The sequence below is a fragment of the Oncorhynchus keta genome, unplaced genomic scaffold, assembly GCF_023373465.1.
Source record: "Oncorhynchus keta strain PuntledgeMale-10-30-2019 unplaced genomic scaffold, Oket_V2 Un_contig_3376_pilon_pilon, whole genome shotgun sequence".
In the NCBI taxonomy this organism is placed as follows: domain Eukaryota; kingdom Metazoa; phylum Chordata; class Actinopteri; order Salmoniformes; family Salmonidae; genus Oncorhynchus; species Oncorhynchus keta.
In genome coordinates this window covers 152,559-174,065 of record NW_026287222.1, presented here as the reverse complement: position 1 = coordinate 174,065, position 21,507 = coordinate 152,559, and the positions used below count along the sequence as shown (strand labels likewise).

At 45.8% G+C, this 21,507-nt stretch overlaps 1 protein-coding gene across 2 annotated transcripts in view; it reads left to right on the top strand.

The window, feature by feature from the left end:
- The first annotated feature begins 283 nt into the window (after positions 1 to 283).
- The window catches only part of LOC127923918 (tumor suppressor candidate 3-like), a 140,882-nt gene continuing 119,658 nt past the window's right edge, over positions 284 to 21,507 (top strand). For both annotated transcript variants that reach the window (XM_052508123.1, XM_052508124.1), the window contains exon 1: positions 284 to 433. In XM_052508123.1, coding sequence (XP_052364083.1) covers positions 329 to 433 — 105 coding nt within the window. In that variant the 5' untranslated portion in view covers positions 284 to 328. The remainder of the gene's footprint in view (positions 434 to 21,507) is intronic.

Sequence of the window (21,507 nt, the reverse complement as noted above, 5' to 3'; positions counted from 1 at the left end):
ATAAAACACATACAGCACATAAAGGCTTCATAATTCATAAACATCATGTTAACTGACTGGTATTATCTCATAGAATAAAACGTATAAGATCTCCTAAGCTTGTGTTAAGCACACAGACCTTACTGTCCCAAAACCATATTCTTTCCTCAAAGGAATGGGTGAACGAAGTAGAGTTATTTATTTTCAGGTTTTAGGACTACAAGCGGGCGAGCTCTATTTATGGACAGCAACATCCATAAGACGCTTTCTTAGAAACTTCCTGATTGGCCCTTTCAGTAGCCAATCACATTCGAGAGAGACGTGTAGCGCAGCAAGAGCATCTTCCAACATGGCGTCTGTATCCTCGGGATTCCCTTTCAACCTGCCGGTTGCATCTCTGTTGCTGATCCTGCTGCTATGCCTGCATTCGGGGGGAGGCCAGAAGAAGAAAGAGGTAACGGAGTCTCTATATAAACACGTTTCAAAAGCATAACAGTATGATTATGCGGCGTAATTTGGACCAAGGTGCAGCAGAGCGATAGGCTACCTTTACCGTCTCCAGAATGATGCTCGAGTCGAGATACAGACCGAGGCCGTTGTCCCGAACGACTCAACATGTTTTCATTTATCGCTGCGCGTTCTCCAACTTTACACAATAATGGATATATACGAAATTAGAAAGGCGCATTGCATACCGTTGATTGTTTTAACAGAATGTATACATTTTTTGTTAGCCAAGGATTATATTCTGATAGGCTATTTTGATCAACTCTAGTGGGCATACCTAGGCTACGTCATCATTACACGGCAGGGTTGCATTCATTACGCCCATTCTGTTTCATAAACGGAAGCAAACATAACGAAACGCGGAGGGACCTGGGTGAATTCAAATCAAATTGTATTTGTCACGTGCGCCGAATACAACTGATGTAGACCTTAGAGTGAAATCTTTACTTACAATCCCCTAAACAACAATGCAGTTTTAAGAAATATACAAACAAAAAAATAATAATGAAAGTAACAAATAACAATAGCGAGGCTATATACCGAGGGTACTGGTACAGAGTCAATGTGTGGGGGCACCGGTGAGTCGATGTAATTGAGATAATATATACATGTGGGTAGAGTTATTAAAGTGACTTGTGCATTGATTTTAACAGAGAGTGACAGCAGCGTTAAAGAGGGGGGGCAATGCAAATAGTCTGGCTAGTCATTTTATTTAATGTTCAGTAGTCTTATGGCTTAGGGGTAGAAGCTGTTTAGAAGCCTCTTGGAAATAGACTTGGCGCTCTGGGATTGCTTGCCGTGTGGTAGCAGAGAGAACAGTCTGACTAGGGTGGCTGGTGTCTTTGACCATTTTTAGGCCCTTCCACTGACACTGCCTGTTATAGAGTTCCTGGATGGCAGGAAGCTTGGCCCCAGTGATGTACTGGGCTGTACGCACTACCCTCTGCAGTGCCTTGCGGTCGGATGCCGAGCAGTTGCCATAGCAAGCAGTGATGCAACCATGCTCTCAATGGTGCAGCTGTATAACTTTTTGAGGATCTGAGGTCCCATGGCAAATCATTTCAGTCTCCTGAGGGGGAATAGGTTTTGTCGTGCCCTCTTCATGACAGTCTTGGTGTGTTTGGACTAGAGGTCGACCGATTAATCGGAATGGCCGATTAATTAGGGCCGATTTCAAGTTATCATAACAACAATAACAAACTTCTCTCGCGTTCATTGCACGCAGAGTCAGTGTATATGCAACAGTTTGGGTCGCCTAATTTGCCAGAAATGTATGTAATTATGACATAACATTGAAGGTTGTGCAATGCAACAGGAATATTTAGACTTATGGATGCCACCCGTTAGATAAAATACAGAACGGTTCCATATTTCACTGAAATAATAAACGTCTTGTTTTCGAGATAATTGTTTCCGGATTCGACCATATTAATGACCTAATGCTCGTATATATGTGTGTTATCATGTTATAACTAAGCCTATGATTTGATAGAGCAGTCTGACTGAGCGATGCTAGGCAGCAGCAGGCTCGTAAGCATTCATTCAAACAGCACTTTTGTGCGTTTGCCAGCAGCTGTTTATGACTTCAAGCCTATCAACTCCCAAGATTAGGCTGGTGTAACCGATGTGAAATGGCTAGCTAGTTAGCGGGGTGCACGCTAATAGCGTTTCAAACGTCACTCGCTCTGAGACTTGGAGTGGTTGTTCCCCTTGCTCTGCAAGGGCCTGCTTTTGTGGAGCGATGGGTAACGCTGCTTCGAGGGTGGCTGTTGTCGATGTGTTCCTGATTCGAGCCCAGGTAGGAGCGAGGAGAGGGGTGGAAGCTATACTGTTACACTGGCAATACTAAAGTGCCTATAAGAACATCCAATAGTCAAAGGTTAATGAAATACATTTGGTATAGAGAGAAATAGTCCTGTAATTCCTATAATAACTACAACCTAAAACTTCTTACCTGGGAATATTGAAGACTCATGTTAAAAGGAACCACCAGCTTTCATATGTTCTCATGTTCTGAGCAAGGAACTTAAACGTTAGCTTTCTTACATGGCACATATTGCACTTTTACTTTCTTCTCCAACACTTTGTTTTTGCATTATTTAAACCAAATTGAACATGTTTAATTATTTATTTGAGGCTTAATTGATTTTACTGATGTATTATATTAAGTTAAAATATGTGTTCATTCAGTATTGTTGTAATTGTCAATATTACAAATAAATAAGATTGTTGTCCTGGCACCACACGGCCAGGTCTCCCTATATGCTGTCTCGTCGTTGTTGGTGATCAGGCTTACCACTGTTGTGTCATTGGCAAACAATATTCACGGTTTTCGGTTTCAATACATTTTTTAAACATTAAATGCATTAGTAAATAATGACATTTCAATGATTTTAGAGCTTTTTTTAATGGAAATCCCAAAGCCAAAAATGGAGAACATTCCATTTTTAAAACATTGCAAATATTCCACTGTCTCTGTCTGGTCCACATTAGACATCAATAGGAAATTACTATAAAATAATTAAATATTTCAGTTGTTTACATGTCTTTGTGTTATTTGACTATTTTTCATTCCTTAATCATCTCTGCTCAGGCAGTAACAGTCAGCCATCCAGACCATCTAATGTTATCTCCTCCCCATACTGTACTGTCTTTAGTCATCCTGTTTAGCTAGGCTAGCCTGCCTAAGTATGCTGCAGAGCTGTCTGACGATCATTTTACTACTTCTTCAAAGTAGATGAGGCATACTTTCTCAAACTGTCTCTGTCCCTCTGGTCATCGTGTACATTACTATCTCATGCGGTCTGTGTACATTTAACCTAACGTAGCAGGCGTAAAAGTGTGTCTTTCCAGAGATCTGTATATAATGACGAGATGCTCACGTCTCCGCCCTAGCAATGGGTGTCTTTGTATCAAAGGTGGGAAAGCAGGCGACAAACCATAGAAACGCATTAGGCTCATTTTGCACACATTTTGGCCAGAGTGAAACCTCTCACTTCGCCTCTTCCTCTTTGGTCCGTCTCTGTCCGAGCAGTGAAAAAAAGGCGCAATGGATTATGGTCATCGTAGTTATTTACTACGTTTCTGCACTGAACTAGGTTGAATATTTGTGTAATGAAACTACAACTCCCTTCAGCCCAGCGTCCCACAGTTCTTGACTTGATTTCTCTCGTGAATGATTTCATTTATCACTAGAGAAACAGCGGGTTGGACTCTCCCCCAAAAATGACTAAATGGAATTCAAGTAATTGAACCGATGTAGGTCAATTAGTTGTTTAATAACCAGAAAAAAAACAATGTTGGTTAATCTCTTGGCACTACCTATTAATAATGAATGTTAATTAGAATTCAAGCTACATGTGCCCGACTGTACTTCATTTGAACTCACAACTGTCTGTTTGCTAGCCTGAATTCCAGTCTGTCTGTTTGTGCTATCATTCCAACTCCTTGTCACTCATTGTCATGCTTGGTTTGACAATGACAGTAATGGATTGGCAAGGGCACAAATGGATCTGGCACCAGGCAATTTGTGATAACATAGACCTATGATAAAATATTTTCAATCTACAAGCCATAGTGGCAGAGTCTGTGTCTCTCAGTATGTACTTCCCATTGATACACATGTATTTGTATAAAACTCCACTACTACCCTCTTGTTTCTACAACAGCTGTACATGCCTCCCCTTCCTTCTTTCCTAGCTAGTCTCCCTTCATTTCTCTCTGCTGTGTTAATGCAGTGTGGCAGGCAGGCGGACAGGCGGCCCTGCTCGTTCGCTAGCTGCACGTTGGGGACTAGTGGAGAGAAATAGCGCCTTGTCTGGCTGTGAGAAAATATGATCTTTCTGTGACCTCCCTCAGGCAGAAACTGTGGGGGTGGAAGATCTTATTGAGCCCAAATGGGGTAAAGCGGCGAAGCAGCAACTTTGCATTCTGCTAGCTCGCCCCGGCGGCATCACGGCCCGCTCTCCAAATCGCCCCTGCGAGTGTTGGCGCGAGACCCCAGAGCGCTGAGGGCCGCAGTATTTCTGAGGCACTGTCTCAAAAGTCTTTAATATATTTGTCGAAAGCCCAGGTTTCACTTCTCCCTGGAGTGTTTTGGAAAGAGGGGGGGTGCGGAGTGTATTGGAATGGACCAAAGGAGGGGAAATAGTCACAGTGAGGTATATTTATGTCAGTTTGATGGTACACCGTTCATCACAGAAACTAAATATGATACTTTCCCCCCCATTTTATGTCTGCCTAATGGAAATGGGGACTGAAAGGACACTGTAAGCAGTTCTGGCTCCCCGGGACCAGCTGGGGATTGGGATAAAGCACAGCGTCACTTGTTTTTGTTTTCCCAGAGTAACTTTATAGCCCCTATAGCAGTGCTGTTCAATCCAATAGGGCTGCACCAGGCTCCACCTTTTCCTCCCAGCTAAGGTTGTAAAGGGAGGGTATGTTATGGGAACCTTTTGATGTTGATCAGTGAACCTGACAGAATTTTGGTGATTTTCAATTTTGGGGGGGAATTTTAACAGATGACATCTATTGGCCTTTTTTGGTACTTCAGATTATCTCTGGCTCTGAGTGGCCTGATCCATGTCAAATATATAACATCATCAAATAAGATGATAAAAAAATAAAGAAATATAATAACAAAGCTGTAAAATATTATTCTAAATATATACCGTCAACTTAGTGAATACCGTTGGTGTTTAATATGAGGGTTTCTGTCTTTGTTTTGGCACCAAACTGTTGGCTGTTGTGAAGAAAGTCCATGCTTGGAAGAGATGCAGGGTTCATTTTAAATAATGCCATTGTTGATTCATTGCTTTTTTCATTAATTAGCCTCAGCTATTTTCTCTTGAACCATATGTTCTATCCACAAGAAACTCATGGACAAAAAAAAAAAGATTAAAGTGTAAATTACCAAAGTTACCATAAATTACCTGCTGAGTACCAAGTACCAACACTACTGAGGATTCCGGTAACTTTGGTAAATTACCGGTAACTTTTCAACCTTAGCCCGAGCCCCAGAGCAATACTGATCCACAAAGCCTTATCAAGGGCTTGAGAACAAACGTGTTCTCCCTATACATCCTGTATGTACACTTAGACCTCTGCATTATGTAATGCATAGGGGAATATAGGCCTATCTCCTCATCGCTCCAGGTAGGAAGAGAACACCTCAAAACATGATTGTGATTCGAGAGCCATGCTGTCCCGCTAGTCAGAACAATGCGTTTGACTGCAGTCCTTCTCCCCAGGGACTCAGCCTTGGTCTCACACTCCAAAGACTTTGAAGGAGGTTAAGATTATTGCTGTGGAAGAGCGAGAACAATGTGTCAACTTGAGTCCAACACACCTACGCACTAACTGTGTTTTCTCCTATTAGCAGATAGACATTACCCACTGAACAGTCAGGGAGGGAGGGACGTGTGTTCCCAAATGGCGCCCTGTTACCTATAAGGCGGTGGTCACGAGTAGTGCACTATGTAGGGGATAGGGTGCCATTTGGGACACAGCGAGGGAGTGGGGGAGACCCTTTTCTGCTCTAAGAGCCGTATTGGTTGAAGCCTTGTCCATGCTGAGTCCATGGTTCCTTTGAGTGGTGCGCCTACTGGGTGTTTGATGGAGTTAGTTAAATGCTAAAAGCAGAAACCGCCAGCGCTGTGTGATGCATGTGGTTGGACGCGCATGGACAGAGATGGGGTTTCACGCTGGTCTGGTCTCCCCTCTCTCTCTCTCTCTCTCTCTCTCTCCTCTGTTTTCTCTCATCTTGCTAGCTCGCTCTCTCTCATCTCTCACTCTCGCTCTTATCTTGCTTGCTCTCATCTCTCTCATCTCTTTCTCTCTCACGTTCTCTCCCCCTCTCTCTCTCCCTCCCTCCCTCTCAGCATGTTCATCTCATCGGGCTGAGGTAGCATACAGAGTGTAGCCCCTCATATACAGAAGTAGGATCTTAATTTGATCGTGCTTTTGTTGATGAGAATTGTCCTGCATAGCAGGATTTGCAGACTTGTAGTGTAGTCATGGCTTAAAAAGGTTTCTAAAGTTTGTCATTTCCACTTTAACATTTCACAAGTGATTTGCATTAACTTAAAATGTATCAATCCCTACAACCTATTCCATGTATTATAATCCACATAATAATTCACATTTCCTGTTTCTGAAGGATATTTTCCCTGCTGTAGCAAACTGGCCCAAATGAAGATCCTACCTCTGTATACATTCTCATAATGAGACGAAGGACTCAGCACGATTGGAGTTATAAGTGCACCACGACTCTCTGCGTATCCATCTCTGGGCTCCGCACCCTCGTATGCCCGCTCAAAAACGATGACGTTGTGCGGGGGCGCCACACGGGGGCTGGCGTGTGGAGTTGATGGGTGAGCACGTCCGCGGTGACCCATCGAGTTGGTTTTGAGCTGTTGTGATTCTGTGAATGCAGCGTTAGGCTTGGTAAGGCTATTTATCCTCTTTCTTTTCTACTCGCCCTCTCTTCTCTTTATCTTGCGCTCTCTCTCTCTCTCTCTCTCTCTCTCTCTCTCTCTCTCTTTCTCTCTCTCTCTCTCTCTCTCTCTCTCTCTCTCTCTCTCTCTCTCTCTCTCTCTCTCTCTCTCTCTCTCTCTCTTTCTCTCTCTCTCTTTCTCTCTCTCTTTCTCTCTCTCTTTCTCTCTCTCTCTTTCTCTCTCTCTTGCTCTCTCTCTCGCTCTCTCTCTCGCTCTCTCTCAAACTCTTTCTCTCTTGCTCTCTCTCAAACTCTCTTACTCTCTCTCTCTCTTACTCTCTCTCTCGCTCGCTTTCTCTCTGTCTTTCTCTCTCTCTTTCTCTCTCTCTTTCTCTCTCTCTCTTTCTCTCTTTCCCTCTTTCTCTCTCTCGCTCTCTTTCTCTCTCTCTCGCTCTCTTTCTCGCTCTCTTTCTCTATCTCTCGCTCTCTTTCTCTCTCTTTTTTTCTCTCTCTCTTTTTTCTCTCTCTCTCGCTCTCTTTCTCTCTTTCTCTTTCTCTCTTTCACTCTCTTTCTCTCTCTCTCTTTCTCTCTCTCTCTTACTCTCTCTCTCTCTTTTTTCTCTCTCTCTCTCGCTCTCTTTCTCTCTTTCTCTTTCTCTCTTTCACTCTCTGTCTCTCTGTCTCTCTCTCTCTCTCTCTCTCTCTCTCTCTCTCTCTCTCTCTGCATGCTGGGAGTGATTGGTGCATGCTGGGAATTGTTTGAGTGAAGGAGTGCGTGTGTTGTGGAGAGTTAGATATTCACAACTTTCTTTCGGTTTTCTATTTCTTGGTGCATGATTAACGTTATTATTTTTTTTTGTGTGGTAGAATTAAGTATTTTGTTTTGCGTATCAGAATTACCCAGATTTTGGCGGGGATGGCAGCCCGAATGGGGATGCCGTCCCTGTCACTTCGGCACGGCTTTAGGTGTGTTACTGAAGCTGCTGTCACGGTGGAGGAGTTTCTGGTCGCCGTAGGAGAGAAGGTAGGATATGAGAATATCGCTTATGCATCTCGGATGAATAAAGCTGTGGTGGTATTTCTTAAAGAAGAGTGTCTGGTAGATCGTATGGTTGAGCATGGTGTACTTCTTAAAGGAATGTTTATTCAAGTTACGCCGCTTTTTTCCCCGTCAACAAGGGTAACGATTTCAAATGTACCACCGTTTATTCCAAATGAGCTATTGGAGCGCGAGTTATTGCGCTTTGGGAAGTTCGCCAGTTCAATGAAGGTTGTCCCGTTGGGTTGCAAACACCCGGTGTTGAAACAGGTAATGTCATTTCGGCGACAGGTGTTTATGTTTTTGGACTCACCGGAGCAGACTTTAGAGTTATCGTTTAAAATCAAGTATGACAACAGATTGTATATGGTTTATGCTAGTACGGGTAATCAACGGTGTTTTGAGTGTGGAGAGTTTGGTCATAAGCGACATGCTTGCCCGAAAAGGGAGAAGGCAGAGGGAGGGGCACAGGTGGTTATCGTAACGCCTGGGCCCGCTGATGTAGGGAGAGGTGAGCTGACAGCGGTAGAGCAGCCACAAGCACCTGTTGCTGAGGAACAAGTTATCCTTGTTGAGGGCACGGGGTTGCAACTTGTATTAGAAGGTAATGTTATGCAGCAGAAAAATATTGTTGTAGAAGGTAAGGATGTATCTGAAGAGCCAGTTCCTCAGACTGGTGAGCAGGTGCCCAGTATGAGTGCTGGGGTAAAGGAGGGGGTTCATGTGGAGCTAGGCTCCCAGGGAGTGGAGGAGATGCCCACTACGAGTGCTGGGGTTCATGTAGAGCTAGGCTCCCAGGTAGTGGAGGAGTTGTCCATTATGAGTAATGAGGTACAAGAGGGTTTTCATGTGGAGCTAAGCTCTCAGGTAGTGGAGGAGATTCCCACTACGAGTGCTGGGGTTCATGTGGAGCTAGGCTCCCAGTTAATGGAGGAGATGCCCACTATGAGTAGTGATGTTCAGGTGGGGCTAGTCTCCCAGGTAGTGGAGGAGATGCTTGGTACGAGTGATGAGGTGCAAGTGGGGAGTGTTGAAAGGGATGAGGTAGAGGGGAGTCAGTTGTCTGTGGTCTCAGCTGAGGAGGATCAAGAGAAGGATATGGATATCTCGTTAGATATGACAGCTGATGGCGAGGACTCAGTTTATGATCTAGAGGAGGTAAATGAGTTTCTGGATCAGACTTTTGGGAAATCTGTCAAATTGGCAGATTATTTTGATGTTGATAAGTTTGTGAGGTCAGCTGTGGTGTTACAGAAGACGGTGGGGTTAGACCAGCTGAGTGAGAAGAAGCGGTTTCGCTTGAGGAAATTTATTACTGCTGTTGCAGCAGCAAAAGGTGCCGGGAAACGTGTTCAGGTTAAGAGAAGAAAAAAGAATAATGATGATGATCATGCCTCATAGGGTGTCTTTTTTCTTGTTGGTTTCTCTGTGGGCTCTTCTGCTTTTCTTTTCTCTTTTCTATATGGAAGTACTAAGGGTAGGTTCTCTTAATATTAATGGGGGAAGGGACAGGAATAAGAGGGCTTGGGTTTTAGAAGTAATAAAACAGAAAAGGCTTAATGTAGTTTTCCTACAGGAGACACATAGTGATGAGGAAAATGAGGTTGACTGGGGTATGTGGTGGGAGGGGCAGCATGTACTCAGTCATGGTACTAATTTCAGTACTGGGGTGGCAATCTTGTTTTCCTCAGGCTTAGGGGTGACTGTGGTATCTACAACAGAGATTGTCAAGGGTCGGGCTTTATTGGTCAAGGTGGATGTTATGGGGTTTTTGTTTGTTTTTTTGAATGTTTATGCTCCTAATGAGGGTACAGAGCGTATTGCTGTTTTTGATCAGATAAAGGAAACCTTAAGACAGTGTGATCAAGAGGGGTGTATGGTTTTAGGGGTGACTGGAATTGTACAGTGGATTTTACTGTTGATCGCACCGCTGAAGAACCTCACCTGCGGTCAGCCACTTGCCTGTCTGGCCTATTAAATGAGTTTGAGCTTTCTGATGTGTGGAGAGTAAGGAATGCAAAAGTTAGGCAGTACACATGGCTAAAAATTAATGAAGGTCGTGTCAGTGCAGCAAGGTTAGACAGGTTGTATGTATCTGAGCAATACTGTAGTAGGGTTGGAAGGTGTGCCATTACTCCTGTGGGATTTTCTGATCATCATGTTGTTTCTGTTGATATTCACATGTCCTGTCCACGAAGGTCATCACCTTACTGGTATTTTAATGTTAAATTGTTACATGATGTCATGTTTTGTGACAGGTTTGTGTTGTTTTGGGAAAAATGGAGGGTTATAAAGGGGAATTTTGAGTCCTTGAGACAATGGTGGGAGGTTGGGAAGGCCCAAATACGAGTTTTTTGTCAACAGTATACTGCTCTGTCTCAAACTGAAGTTAAAGAGACTATCAAGGCCCTTGAACAGGATATCAAGTCTATTGAATTGAAGCTGCTCACTCAGAACGACCCTGGACTAGTCATGAACTTACAGGACAAGAGACATGAACTGAGGTCGTTTCTGCATGAAAGAGTGAAGGGTGCCTTGATTAGGTCTCGTTTCGCTTCCCTCAAGGATATGGATGCTCCCAGTGCTTTTTTTTTAACCTCGGACAGTCGACGTTACAACGTAAACAGATGGTCTGCCTTCGTCTCCCTGATGGGAAGGTGACCACGGATGACAGTGAAATGCGTCAACATGCCGTGGATTTCTACTCTGTCCTCTATAAGGCGGAGGATTGTGACTCTCTGTGTACTGAACAGTTGTTACATGGTCTTCCTCAATTGGGACCTGAGCAGAGAGTCGTATTGGATGCTGACATTACACTGCAGGAGCTGTCCACAGCAGTTATGCAGCTCTCATCAGGCCGAGCCCCTGGCATCGATGGTTTACCATCTGAGTTCTATAAGCACTTTTGGGGGTCTATTGGGGAGGATTTTTATGAAGTGCTGTGTGAATCTTTTCATGAGGGTTCTCTTCCTGTATCCTGTCAACGTGCGGTGCTTTCACTGTTGCCAAAAAGGGGATTTGGCTCTCATAAAAAATTGGAGACCTGTTGCTTTGCTGTGCGCAGAATACAAAATTGTTTCTAAATGTCTCTCAAACAGGTTGAAAGAGTATCTGGGACTGTTGATCCACAAGGACCAGTCTTACTGTGTACCTGATCGCTCTATTGTTGACAACTTGTTTATAATAAGAGATGTTTTAGACATTTGTAAACTGTCTGATGTAAATGTGGGTTTACTTTCGTTAGATCAGGAGAAGGCTTTTGATCGTGTGGACCACCAGTACTTGTTTAAAACAATGAAAGCCTTTGGGTTTGGGGATGTTTTTCTGTCATGGGTGAATTTACTGTATGCTGGAGCCTCGTGTATGGTGAAGGTGGGTGGTGGTTTAAGTTGCCCCATCCCTGTCCAAAGGGGCATCAGGCAGGGATGCCCAATTTCAGGGCAGTTATATAGTCTGGCGATTGAACCAATGCTTTGTTTTTTAAGAGCGAAGCTTACTGGTTTCTCTGTGCCAGGTGTAATGAAGGGTCCCACGATAGCACTCTCTGCGTATGCAGATGACGTGATAGTTTTTATTACAGGGGTGAGGATGTTAAGGTTCTCTCAAACACTTTAAAGGTGTATGAGGGGGCCTCCTCAGCTAGAGTCAATTGGGGAAAGAGTGAAGCGCTGTGGGCAGGTCGGCTTCAAACGGGGTCCACTCCAAGGTTACCAGGGGGCTTCAGTGGGGCAGAGATGGGATGAAGACTTTGGGGTTTTTCTAGGCTCTGATGTCTTTCAGAAAAAGAACTGGGAGGGTGTATTGGAGAAAGTGTGTGCCAGACTGTCAAGATGGAAATGGTTGCTACCCCAGCTGTCTTATAGGGGAAGGGTCCTGGTAGCTAATAATCTTGCTGCCTCTACCCTGTGGCACAGGCTAATGATTTTGCAGCCACCAAAGGGTCTGATACAAGAGCTTCAGAGGACCCTTGTCAATTTCTTCTGGTCTGGACAACACTGGATCAAAGCTGCAGCCCTGTACCTGCCACTGCACGAGGGTGGGCAAGGCCTGGTGGACATTTCTTCTAGGATCATGGCTTTCCGGCTCCAAGCAGCCCAGAGATTGTTGTACAGAGACTGTTCGAGCTGGGCTGAAACAGCCTACACATTGATGAGGAGAGCGGGCTGTTTGGGCTTAGACAAGCATCTTTTCCTCTTAAAGCTGGAGGGGGGTGATTTGACTGGCCTGACTCCATTTTATGAGTCTGTTATGCAGGCTTGGAGAGTCTTTGTCAAGTCCCGTAAGGCCTGCACGCCACCAGGGATGTGGCTTTTGAAGAGCCTCTTTTTCACAACACTGCCATCCAGTCCCGTGTTCTGGGTTCAGCTAGCCTACGTTCATGCCTGTTAGGCGTGGGGTGTACCAAGCTGGGTCATCTGATGCGGAGCAGGAGCAGATCGTTGGAGGAGCTGGGAGAAAGAGCGGGGATCCGATCATCTCGCCTACTGAGGAAGGTCGTCGATGAGGTCTGCGACTCGTTGCCAGTGCCTCATCTGCAGTATGTGACTGACACTTCCAATTCTGATCGGTGGAAGGAGGGTCTGGATTATGTGTTCCCTGCACTGATTGTTAGTGCTGCGATAGGGGCATTTGAAGAGGACGTGGGGATGCTGCTTTCCTTCGATACCCCGGAGCTGGGGGAGTTCAAGGAGGTGGGAAAGAAGGCCATGTACAGAACATGTGTAAAGGTGTCCCATGCCTCTTCCCTGGAAGGGGTAAAATCGACGAGGTGGGCGGATGTGCTTGGTCCAGGTGCCTCTCCAAAAGGCTGTTGGCGATCATTATATAAACTGCCTATTGATAAGAGGACAGCTGACCTCCAATGGAGGATAATACATGGAGCTATAGCCACTAACATGCATCTGGTACACCTGGACCCTACTGTTGGGGAGGGGTGTCCATTCTGTGCTGAGTCTGAATCTCTGCCACATCTGTTTTTACTGTGTCCCAGGTTGGTTGGGATGATTCAACTGATCACTGATTGGTTCTCAACGTTGGGAGAGGTTTTCTCTTCCCAACTGTATATATTTGGGCCAAAGTACAGGTTCAGTCAAAAGGGTGTAGTTGTGTTGCTTAATTTTCTGTTAGGGGCAGCAAAATTAGCGATATGGAAGACCCGAAAGAACAGTATTCGGGGACAGGGGTCTGTGGATGTGGTGGGAATGCTGGAGGGAATGTTGGCAGCGAGACTAAGGGTTGAGTTTGCATATTATAAACTTGTCAACAATATCGATCTGTTTTTGAGTATATGGGGTATTCAGAGGCTGTTGTGTGTAGTTACTGTGGAGGAGGAATTGGAGTTGTGTTTTTAATTGATGTGTAACTGTGGTTTTGTATGAGTTTTTATTGTGTGGTGGGCCCCCAGACCCAATAAAGAGTATTTAAAACTCAAAAACTCTCTCTCTCTCTCTCTCTCTCTCTCTCCCTCTCTCTCTCTTTCTCTCTCTCTTTCTCTCTCTTTCTCTCTCTCTCTCTCGCTCTCTTTCTCTCTCTCTCTCTCTCTCTCTCTCTTACTCTCTCTCTCTCTCTCGGTGCATGCTGGGTGTTTTTGGAGTTTGAGTGTTTGGTGTGGAAAGCTTTATCCTAACTAACTTTCTTGATTCTATTATTTTCTTTACATGTTATTTTCTATGGTGGAGGGTTAATGCAATATTTGTTTTTTAGCGGTATCCAAAGTTTTTTTTTCAAAGTTAGGGTGGAAGAGGACAGAGTAACGTTCCTGGGGGTTGGAGGGTCTAGTGTGCGCAATGGCTTCTCAGCCCGTACTGAGGAGAGCTGGCGGATTAGGGTTGGACCGGCAGCTGTTCCTCATGAAGCTGGAGAGGCTGAGTACAGCAGGTCTCTCAGAGTTTTACTCTGCGGTGCTGAGGGCCTGGCAGCTGCTAAGGCCCACACGAGAAGGGGGTGTGGAGCCTGGGCAGTGGATGTGGGAGGAGCCCATCTTCCACAACCCAGCCATCCCTTTGAGATCGGTTCAGTCGGCCACCCTGCAGAGGCAACTGATGGCAGGGGTTTACAAAGGCTGGGTGACCTGAGACTGCTGGGAGAGGAGGGGTGGAAAACCCCGGAGGTCTTGGCGCAACAAACAGGAATAACATCTCTTAGGCTGCTGGAGAGATTCCTGGAGGAGGTCCAGGAGGCACTGTCTGAGCCGGTAAGGGGGTGTTTGAGAGGCCAAAGGGAGAGGGGCCACCAATGTTCCCGCCACTGCAGGTGACGGCAGAGACTGGAGACTGGCAAGGGGTCTGGAGGACTTGTTAGATTTTAACACTCCGAGCCTGGGGAGTTTGAGGGGGTGGGAGGTAAAGCCCTCTACAACCTCTGCGTTAAGGTGAGGAGCATTAGAAGCCTAACAGGAGTGAAGGCACATCAGTGGCAGGGGGTATGTGGGGCGGAGAGTATGGTGGGTTTTAGATGGAGGGCGCTCTACAAACCCCCAGTACCAAAGAGGTCAGGGGACCTCCAGTGGAGGGTTCTTCATGGAGCCCTGGCCACTAACAGCTGGTTGGCACGGGTTGATCCGGGAATTGGGCAGGGGTGTCCTTTCTGTCAAATGAAAGAAACTGTAATTCATGTGTTTTCTGTGTGCACCAGGTTAATGCCATTAATGTCTCTGTTGGAATGTCTGTGTGACAGGTTGGGGGTGGTTTTTGCTGTTGGGATGTTTATAATGGGATACAGGTATTCGAGTAAGGAGAAAGAAAAATGTGTTTTGTTGAATTTTCTGTTTGCTCAGGCAAAGTTAGCTATTTGGCTAACAAGGAGGAACAGGGTCAAAGGTGGGGGGATAACATACCCTTTACTAATGTTTAATGGGATGGTCTCTGCGCGCCTTAGGGTTGAGTTTGAGTTCTATAAAATGATCAAATGTGTGGAGATGTTTGAGGAGATATGGTGTGTTGGGGGGGCTGTCTGTATTGCTGGGGAAGATGTTTTGGATATACGGTTGTAGGAGTATGGTACATGTATGCAGTATAGGATATATTTTTATTTATTTTTTTATTTTATTTTAGGAGTGGGGGGGTTTTTAAATGAATTAAGAATGTTTCAATAAAGAAAGACCAAAAGTCAAAAGTCTCTCTCTCTTTCTCTGTCTCCCTTTCTCACTCTCTCTCTCTCTCTCTCGCTCTCTTTCTCGCTCTCTTTCTCGCTCTCTTTCTCGCTCTCTCTCTTTCTCTCTCTCTCTTTCTCTCTCTCTCTTTCTCTCTCTCTTACTCTCTCTCTCGCTCTCTTACTCTCTCTCTCGCTCTCTTTCTCTCTTACTCTCTCTCTCGCTCTCTTTCTCTCTCTCTCTTTCTCGCTCTCTCTCTCGCTCTCTCTCTCTCTCGCTCTTTCTCTCTCTCTCTCGCTCTTTCTCTCTCTCTCTCTCTCTCTCTCGCTCTTTCTCTCTCTCTCTCTCGCTCTCTTTCTCTCTCATTCTCGCTCTCTTTCTCTCGCTCTCACGCACTCTCCTCGGTCTCTGCCTGTCTCGTTCTCTCTCGCTCTCTCGCTCAGCGTAATAAATTAGGAATGATGGCCTAATGGAAACCTCTATGCTCTGACTGGACTCTGAAACATCAGCATCCCAGTGGTGCTGTTATTATTAGCATAGCTAATGCTATGGTGTCTCAGCAGCCATGTTTAGGCCCGAGCCAGAGATGAGGGATGATTTGTATTATGCCCTGGAAGCATTGCGAAAAGGATTGTCCATGTCAGCAAGGCCTGGTGCCCCGGGCTATAGGGGGAAGTTACGTGATATATCAACATTACAGACCGTGTCCCATTGCAGTGGCACCAGTGTTAAGAGGAGAATGATTCTGAACAGGGTTGGGAGGAGGAGGGGCACACAGACACACACCCTCCACAACTAAGCCACAACAGTGCCATCTGTAATTGGTTGTCAGAGGGGGGTTGTTGTGATTTCTTTCATTACCTACCAGGGTTATGAATAATTGATAACAGTACATTGTCAGCCAGCCATTCTGGTGATTGATGCCTTGAACCTCAGACATCCCCCCCTTTTTTGACATTTTCCAACTCATTTCCCTGGCAGTAACTCTGAGTCGAAGGGAGGGGCCGGGCCCCTCTCTCTCTCGATGGTGTGTGACTTGACATTCTTGTGAAAATGCATTCTCTGCTCCATTAATCAGAGAAAAACAGTCCTCCAAGTCCCGGAGATGAGTGGAAGAAGCCGTGAAGTGATTAAAGTGTATTTTTGATTTCAGGTTGGTTTTGAGGTTGAGAAGGCACTGGCATATGTGGCTACCTTTTTGATGATGCAACAATGATTTGGCCACTTCCCTATATTACCATTAATATCATTCAGCAGAATCTATTTCGGGGCCTGTTTGCTGGAAACAGTTTAAGCCTGTTCCTGGACTAAAAATCTTTGTCATTGAGAATGCTTTCTAGACCTGGTGAGGAAACCAGCCCTTGTTATTTAAACTGAGGGCCTACGGGATTGAACGAGGGATGTCATTGCGTTACTTGTATGAATCTATTAGTACACACCCTTTTGATTCCATGTTTATCACGAGTTGCTTCTGCCGAAGATTATGAAGAGCTTAAATCCCCCTGCCATCCCTCCCTTCATCACCTGCCCACCCCTCCACTGATCTGCCCCTTCCCCCTGTCCCTCCCTCCTCTCACCCCTCCATCCACGCCGAAGCCCCCCCAACGACTCTGAACGCCACGAGACATCTTCGATCGCTTTTTATCTGTGCGTTGTCAACGACAGGACGTCATCACTCCCACCGGGGAAAAGATGATCCCGGTCCCGACGGGAGAAAAAGACGCGGGCGCCGTCCCCCTGACGAAAACGGTCTGTCGAGCAGGATAAGTCTTATCAGCCCGGCACCAGACACGCCGGGGCAAGTCTCTGCAAGCCTCCAATGGGGCGAGAGACACATTAAAGTGTATACAAACTCTCCTTCCTTCCTCCGGTCCTTCATTAGGGGGAACATCTCTTCATTTCACAAACCAGGGCAGAGAAGGGGGGCGGGGGTGAACCCAGTGCCCTGTGTCTCCTTCGTTCTGACTGTCACAGACATTTCCAACGATCCTTTATTCATCTCGAATGCTCTCTCTCCCTTTCCGCCTGCTCCGTTTGCTCCCGTGCCAGAGATGTTCTCTCGGCTGCCCTTATTGGAGGCCCTTGATAAGGCAGAGGTTAGAGAGAACTCCCGCTGTAGTTTGGCTAGCCTATGCTACAGCAACCGTGGTCATCTTAAGACCAAGCTCTGTTCCCGTTACCGACCGGCCTGTCGACTGTCCTTGTAGTCAGAGCTGTCAGCGTCATAGCGCCGACATCCCAAAGATGTGTCTCTGGCACAGAGCCAGGGAGAGAGACGGGTGTGTAGGGGAGGAAAGCAAGACGAGCCCCCCTCCCTGGACTGATTGCATTAATAATCACCTGCCTCCCCCAGAGGTGCCTGTCTGCCAGCCTGCCATGTCCTAAGAGTGACAGGCAGTTTTATGCGCCACACAAAGGCATATGCAAATCAAACATGATAAATTAGACTTTGCATAAGAGGTTCAGGCGAATGCTAAATGCTAAATGCCACTTTGGTGCACCGAGCGACTCCCAATAAAACACCGGTAACATTTGGATGAAACTTCTAAAAGTAAGTGGTGACATTTTTGCCAGAGTCACAAAATAATAGACGAACGGCACTCGCATCGTTTTAAAACTTTTTTATTACTTTAGCTTTTTTTGGTTAAATGCGTTGACATTTCAGTTTCCATTAGCATTCAGGAGGGCCGACGCTAAGTCAAAATTCTATTAACCAAACAAGGTGATTTAAAAGAACCCACTTTGTAAACGAGTGTTTATATTCTTTGGGAGGGTCTTGTGATTTTGTCTGTATCTCAACTCGATTGAATATTCAACTTCAGTTGATTAGTGTCTGTTAGAGATCATTATATCGCCTCAGACAACTGTTAAATGACACTTCTAGTCTTCTGGCCTTGCGTTCGCTAATGGCCCCCAGCACACCCGTTACCTAACTCATTTGTCAAGTCGCCTCTATTCAACAGCTAAAGGACTTAAGTCTCCTCTTCCTCTTTTGAAATGTGAAGATGGACTTGGCCGTGAAACAATAGACTATAGCCTCCAAATCATAAATTGAGTTGCTTAGTATTTGATATTCTGAGGCGATAACCAAATCACAGCTACTAATTGACATTCTGTAATTGGCCACGGTAAACCTGGAGCCAACAGCAACCTCTCTCCCCTCCTTAGTTTTGGGGCGGAGGGGAACAGCTACTAATTGACATTCTGTAATTGGCCACGGTAAACCTGGAGCCAACAGCAACCTCTCTCCCCTCCTTAGTTTTGGGGCGGAGGGGAACAGCTACTAATTGACATTCTGTAATCCACGGTAAACCTGGAGCCACCACCTCTCTCCCCTCCTTAGTTTTGGGGCGGAGGGGAACAGCTACTAATTGACATTCTGTAATTGGCCACGGTAAACCTGGAGCCAACAGCAACCTCTCTCCCCTCCTTAGTTTTGGGGCGGAGGGGAACAGCTACTAATTGACATTCTGTAATTGGCCACGGTAAACCTGGAGCCAACAGCAACCTCTCTCCCCTCCTTAGTTTTGGGGCGGAGGGGAACAGCTACTAATTGACATTCTGTAATTGGCCACGGTAAACCTGGAGCCAACAGCAACCTCTCTCCCCTCCTTAGTTTTGGGGCGGAGGGGAACAGCTACTAATTGACATTCTGTAATTGGCCACGGTAAACCTGGAGCCAACAGCAACCTCTCTCCCCTCCTTAGTTTTGGGGCGGATATAATTGACATTCTGTATATAAACCTGGAGCCAACAGCAACCTTCTCCCTCCTTAGTTTTGAGGGGAACAGCTACTCATTCTGTAATTGGCCACGGTAAACCTGGAGCCAACAGCAAAGTTTTGGGGGCGGAGGGGAACAGCTACTAATTGACATTCTGTAATTGGCCACGGTAAACCTGGAGCCAACAGCAACCTCTCTCCCCTCCTTAGTTTTGGGGCGGAGGGGAACTTGTTTGGGTCCAACACAAGGCTGTGTCTCTCTGCATCTTTATCACTTTACATAGTTTCTTTTGTGAGCAGTGGAGCCTTCGAAAACAGTTCTCTTCTACACCCGGTCAAACGTTCATTCTGTCAGGACTGCAGAACGTGTGTTGCTGTGAGAGGTGATGCTAAACGCTTGTGGAAACTTGTTGTGACTTTGTGTCTTTTAAAGCTGCAATATGTCACTTTTTGGTCGAACCGAACAAATGGACATAGAAATGTTAGTTATAGATATGTCATTCACATTGAAAGCAAGTCTAAGAATCTGTAGATATGTTCTATGTGTGCTACTTCTATGCTCCCAGTTCTTAAGTTTCGTTTTTGCGTCTTTTACTTTCGGTTTTGTTCACCAGCTTCAAACAGCTGAAAATACAATATTTTTTGTTATTGGAAATATATTTCACAGTGGTTTACAATGATTCTCTACACTATTCATTGCTTGTTTTGTGTCACAAACTGAACAAACTATTACAATTTTAGCAACCAGGAAATGGTGGAGAGATTTCTGCAGATTGCATCTTTAAGTTCCAATCTACACATCTCGATGTAGAAACTAGGGCTGTGATGACATCGCATTATTTCTTCAATGGCAACATTTGTAAAACAAAGCATGTATGTAAAGTAGTGTGTTGCAGCTTGTTAGTTTGCAACGTCGAGGCTGTTTTCCCAAAGAAGTGAAATCCGCGTCACGTTTGGTTTCCTTGCCGTGATACTAACTAGTATCACAATACTAGTGTTGACCCGCCCCCAGTAAAAACGGGGTCGTTCTAGCATAGAAACCTCATATGAAAAGGTTAACTATTCTCAACCTACCGTTCTCTAATTGGTTACATACATGATTAAGCATTTGCTAAGTAAATGGTAATAATACATGGAATAAGTACCCATTGGGGCTTAAAGGCTCATTTTTGGCTTATGAGCCACTTAACATGTGCAATATCCTTTATTCCCTATTGTCATGAATTAGCAGTGGATGTTCCATTGAGTTATAGGCAGGAATGTTGAAGAGGCTCTAGAATAGATTTGGACCCCGTTAAATATCTATAGGAGAAACAAACATGGGCATCAGTGGGAAAACTCTCCCTCCGTCCTCTCGCCCTCTCTATTTAACTCAGTCTCTCTCTCCCTCCGTCCTCTCGCCCTCTCTATTTAACTCAGTCTCTCTCTCCCTCCGTCCTCTCGCCCTCTCTATTTAACTCAGTCTCTCTCTCCCTCCGTCCTCTCGCCCTCTCTATTTAACTCAGTCTCTCTCTCCCTCCGTCCTCTCGCCCTCTCTATTTAACTCAGTCTCTCTCTCCCTCCGTCCTCTCGCCCTCTCTATTTAACTCAGTCTCTCTCCCTCCGTCCTCTCGCCCTCTCTATTTAACTCAGTCTCTCTCTCCCTCCGTCCTCTCGCCCTCTCTATTTAACTCAGTCTCTCTCCCTCCGTCCTCTCGCCCTCTCTATTTAACTCAGTCTCTCTCTCCCTCCGTCCTCTCGCCCTCTCTATTTAACTCAGTCTCTCTCTCCCTCCGTCCTCTCGCCCTCTCTATTTAACTCAGTCTCTCTCCCTCCGTCCTCTCGCCCTCTCTATTTAACTCAGTCTCTCTCCCTCCGTCCTCTCGCCCTCTCTATTTAACTCAGTCTCTCTCTCCCTCCGTCCTCTCAGTCTCTCTCTATTTAACTCAGTCTCTCTCTCCCTCCGTCCTCTCGCCCTCTCTATTTAACTCAGTCTCTCTCTCCCTCCGTCCTCTCGCCCTCTCTATTTAACTCAGTCTCTCTCTCCCTCCGTCCTCTCGCCCTCTCTATTTAACTCAGTCTCTCTCTCCCTCCGTCCTCTCGCCCTCTCTGATTAACTCAGTCTCTCTCTCCCTCCGTCCTCTCGCCCTCTCTATTTAACTCAGTCTCTCTCTCCCTCCGTCCTCTCGCCCTCTCTATTTAACTCAGTCTCTCTCTCCCTCCGTCCTCTCGCCCTCTCTATTTAACTCAGTCTCTCTCTCCCTCCGTCCTCTCGCCCTCTCTATTTAACTCAGTCTCTCTCTATTTAATTCAGTCTCTCTCTATTTAACTCAGTCTCTCTCTATTTAACTCAGTCTCTCTCTATTTAACTCAGTCTCTCTCTATTTAACTCAGTATCTCTCTCCCTCCGTCCTCTCGCCCTCTCTATTTAACTCAGTCTCTCTCCCTCCGTCCTCTCGCCCTCTCTATTTAACTCAGTCTCTCTCTCCCTCCGTCCTCTCGCCCTCTCTATTTAACTCAGTCTCTCTCTCCCTCCATCCTCTCGCCCTCTCTATTTAACTCAGTCTCTCTCTCCCTCCGTCCTCTCGCCCTCTCTATTTAACTCAGTCTCTCTCTCCCTCCGTCCTCTCGCCCTCTCTATTTAACTCAGTCTCTCTCCCTCCGTCCTCTCGCCCTCTCTATTTAACTCAGTCTCTCTCTCCCTCCGTCCTCTCGCCCTCTCTATTTAACTCAGTCTCTCTCCCTCCGTCCTCTCGCCC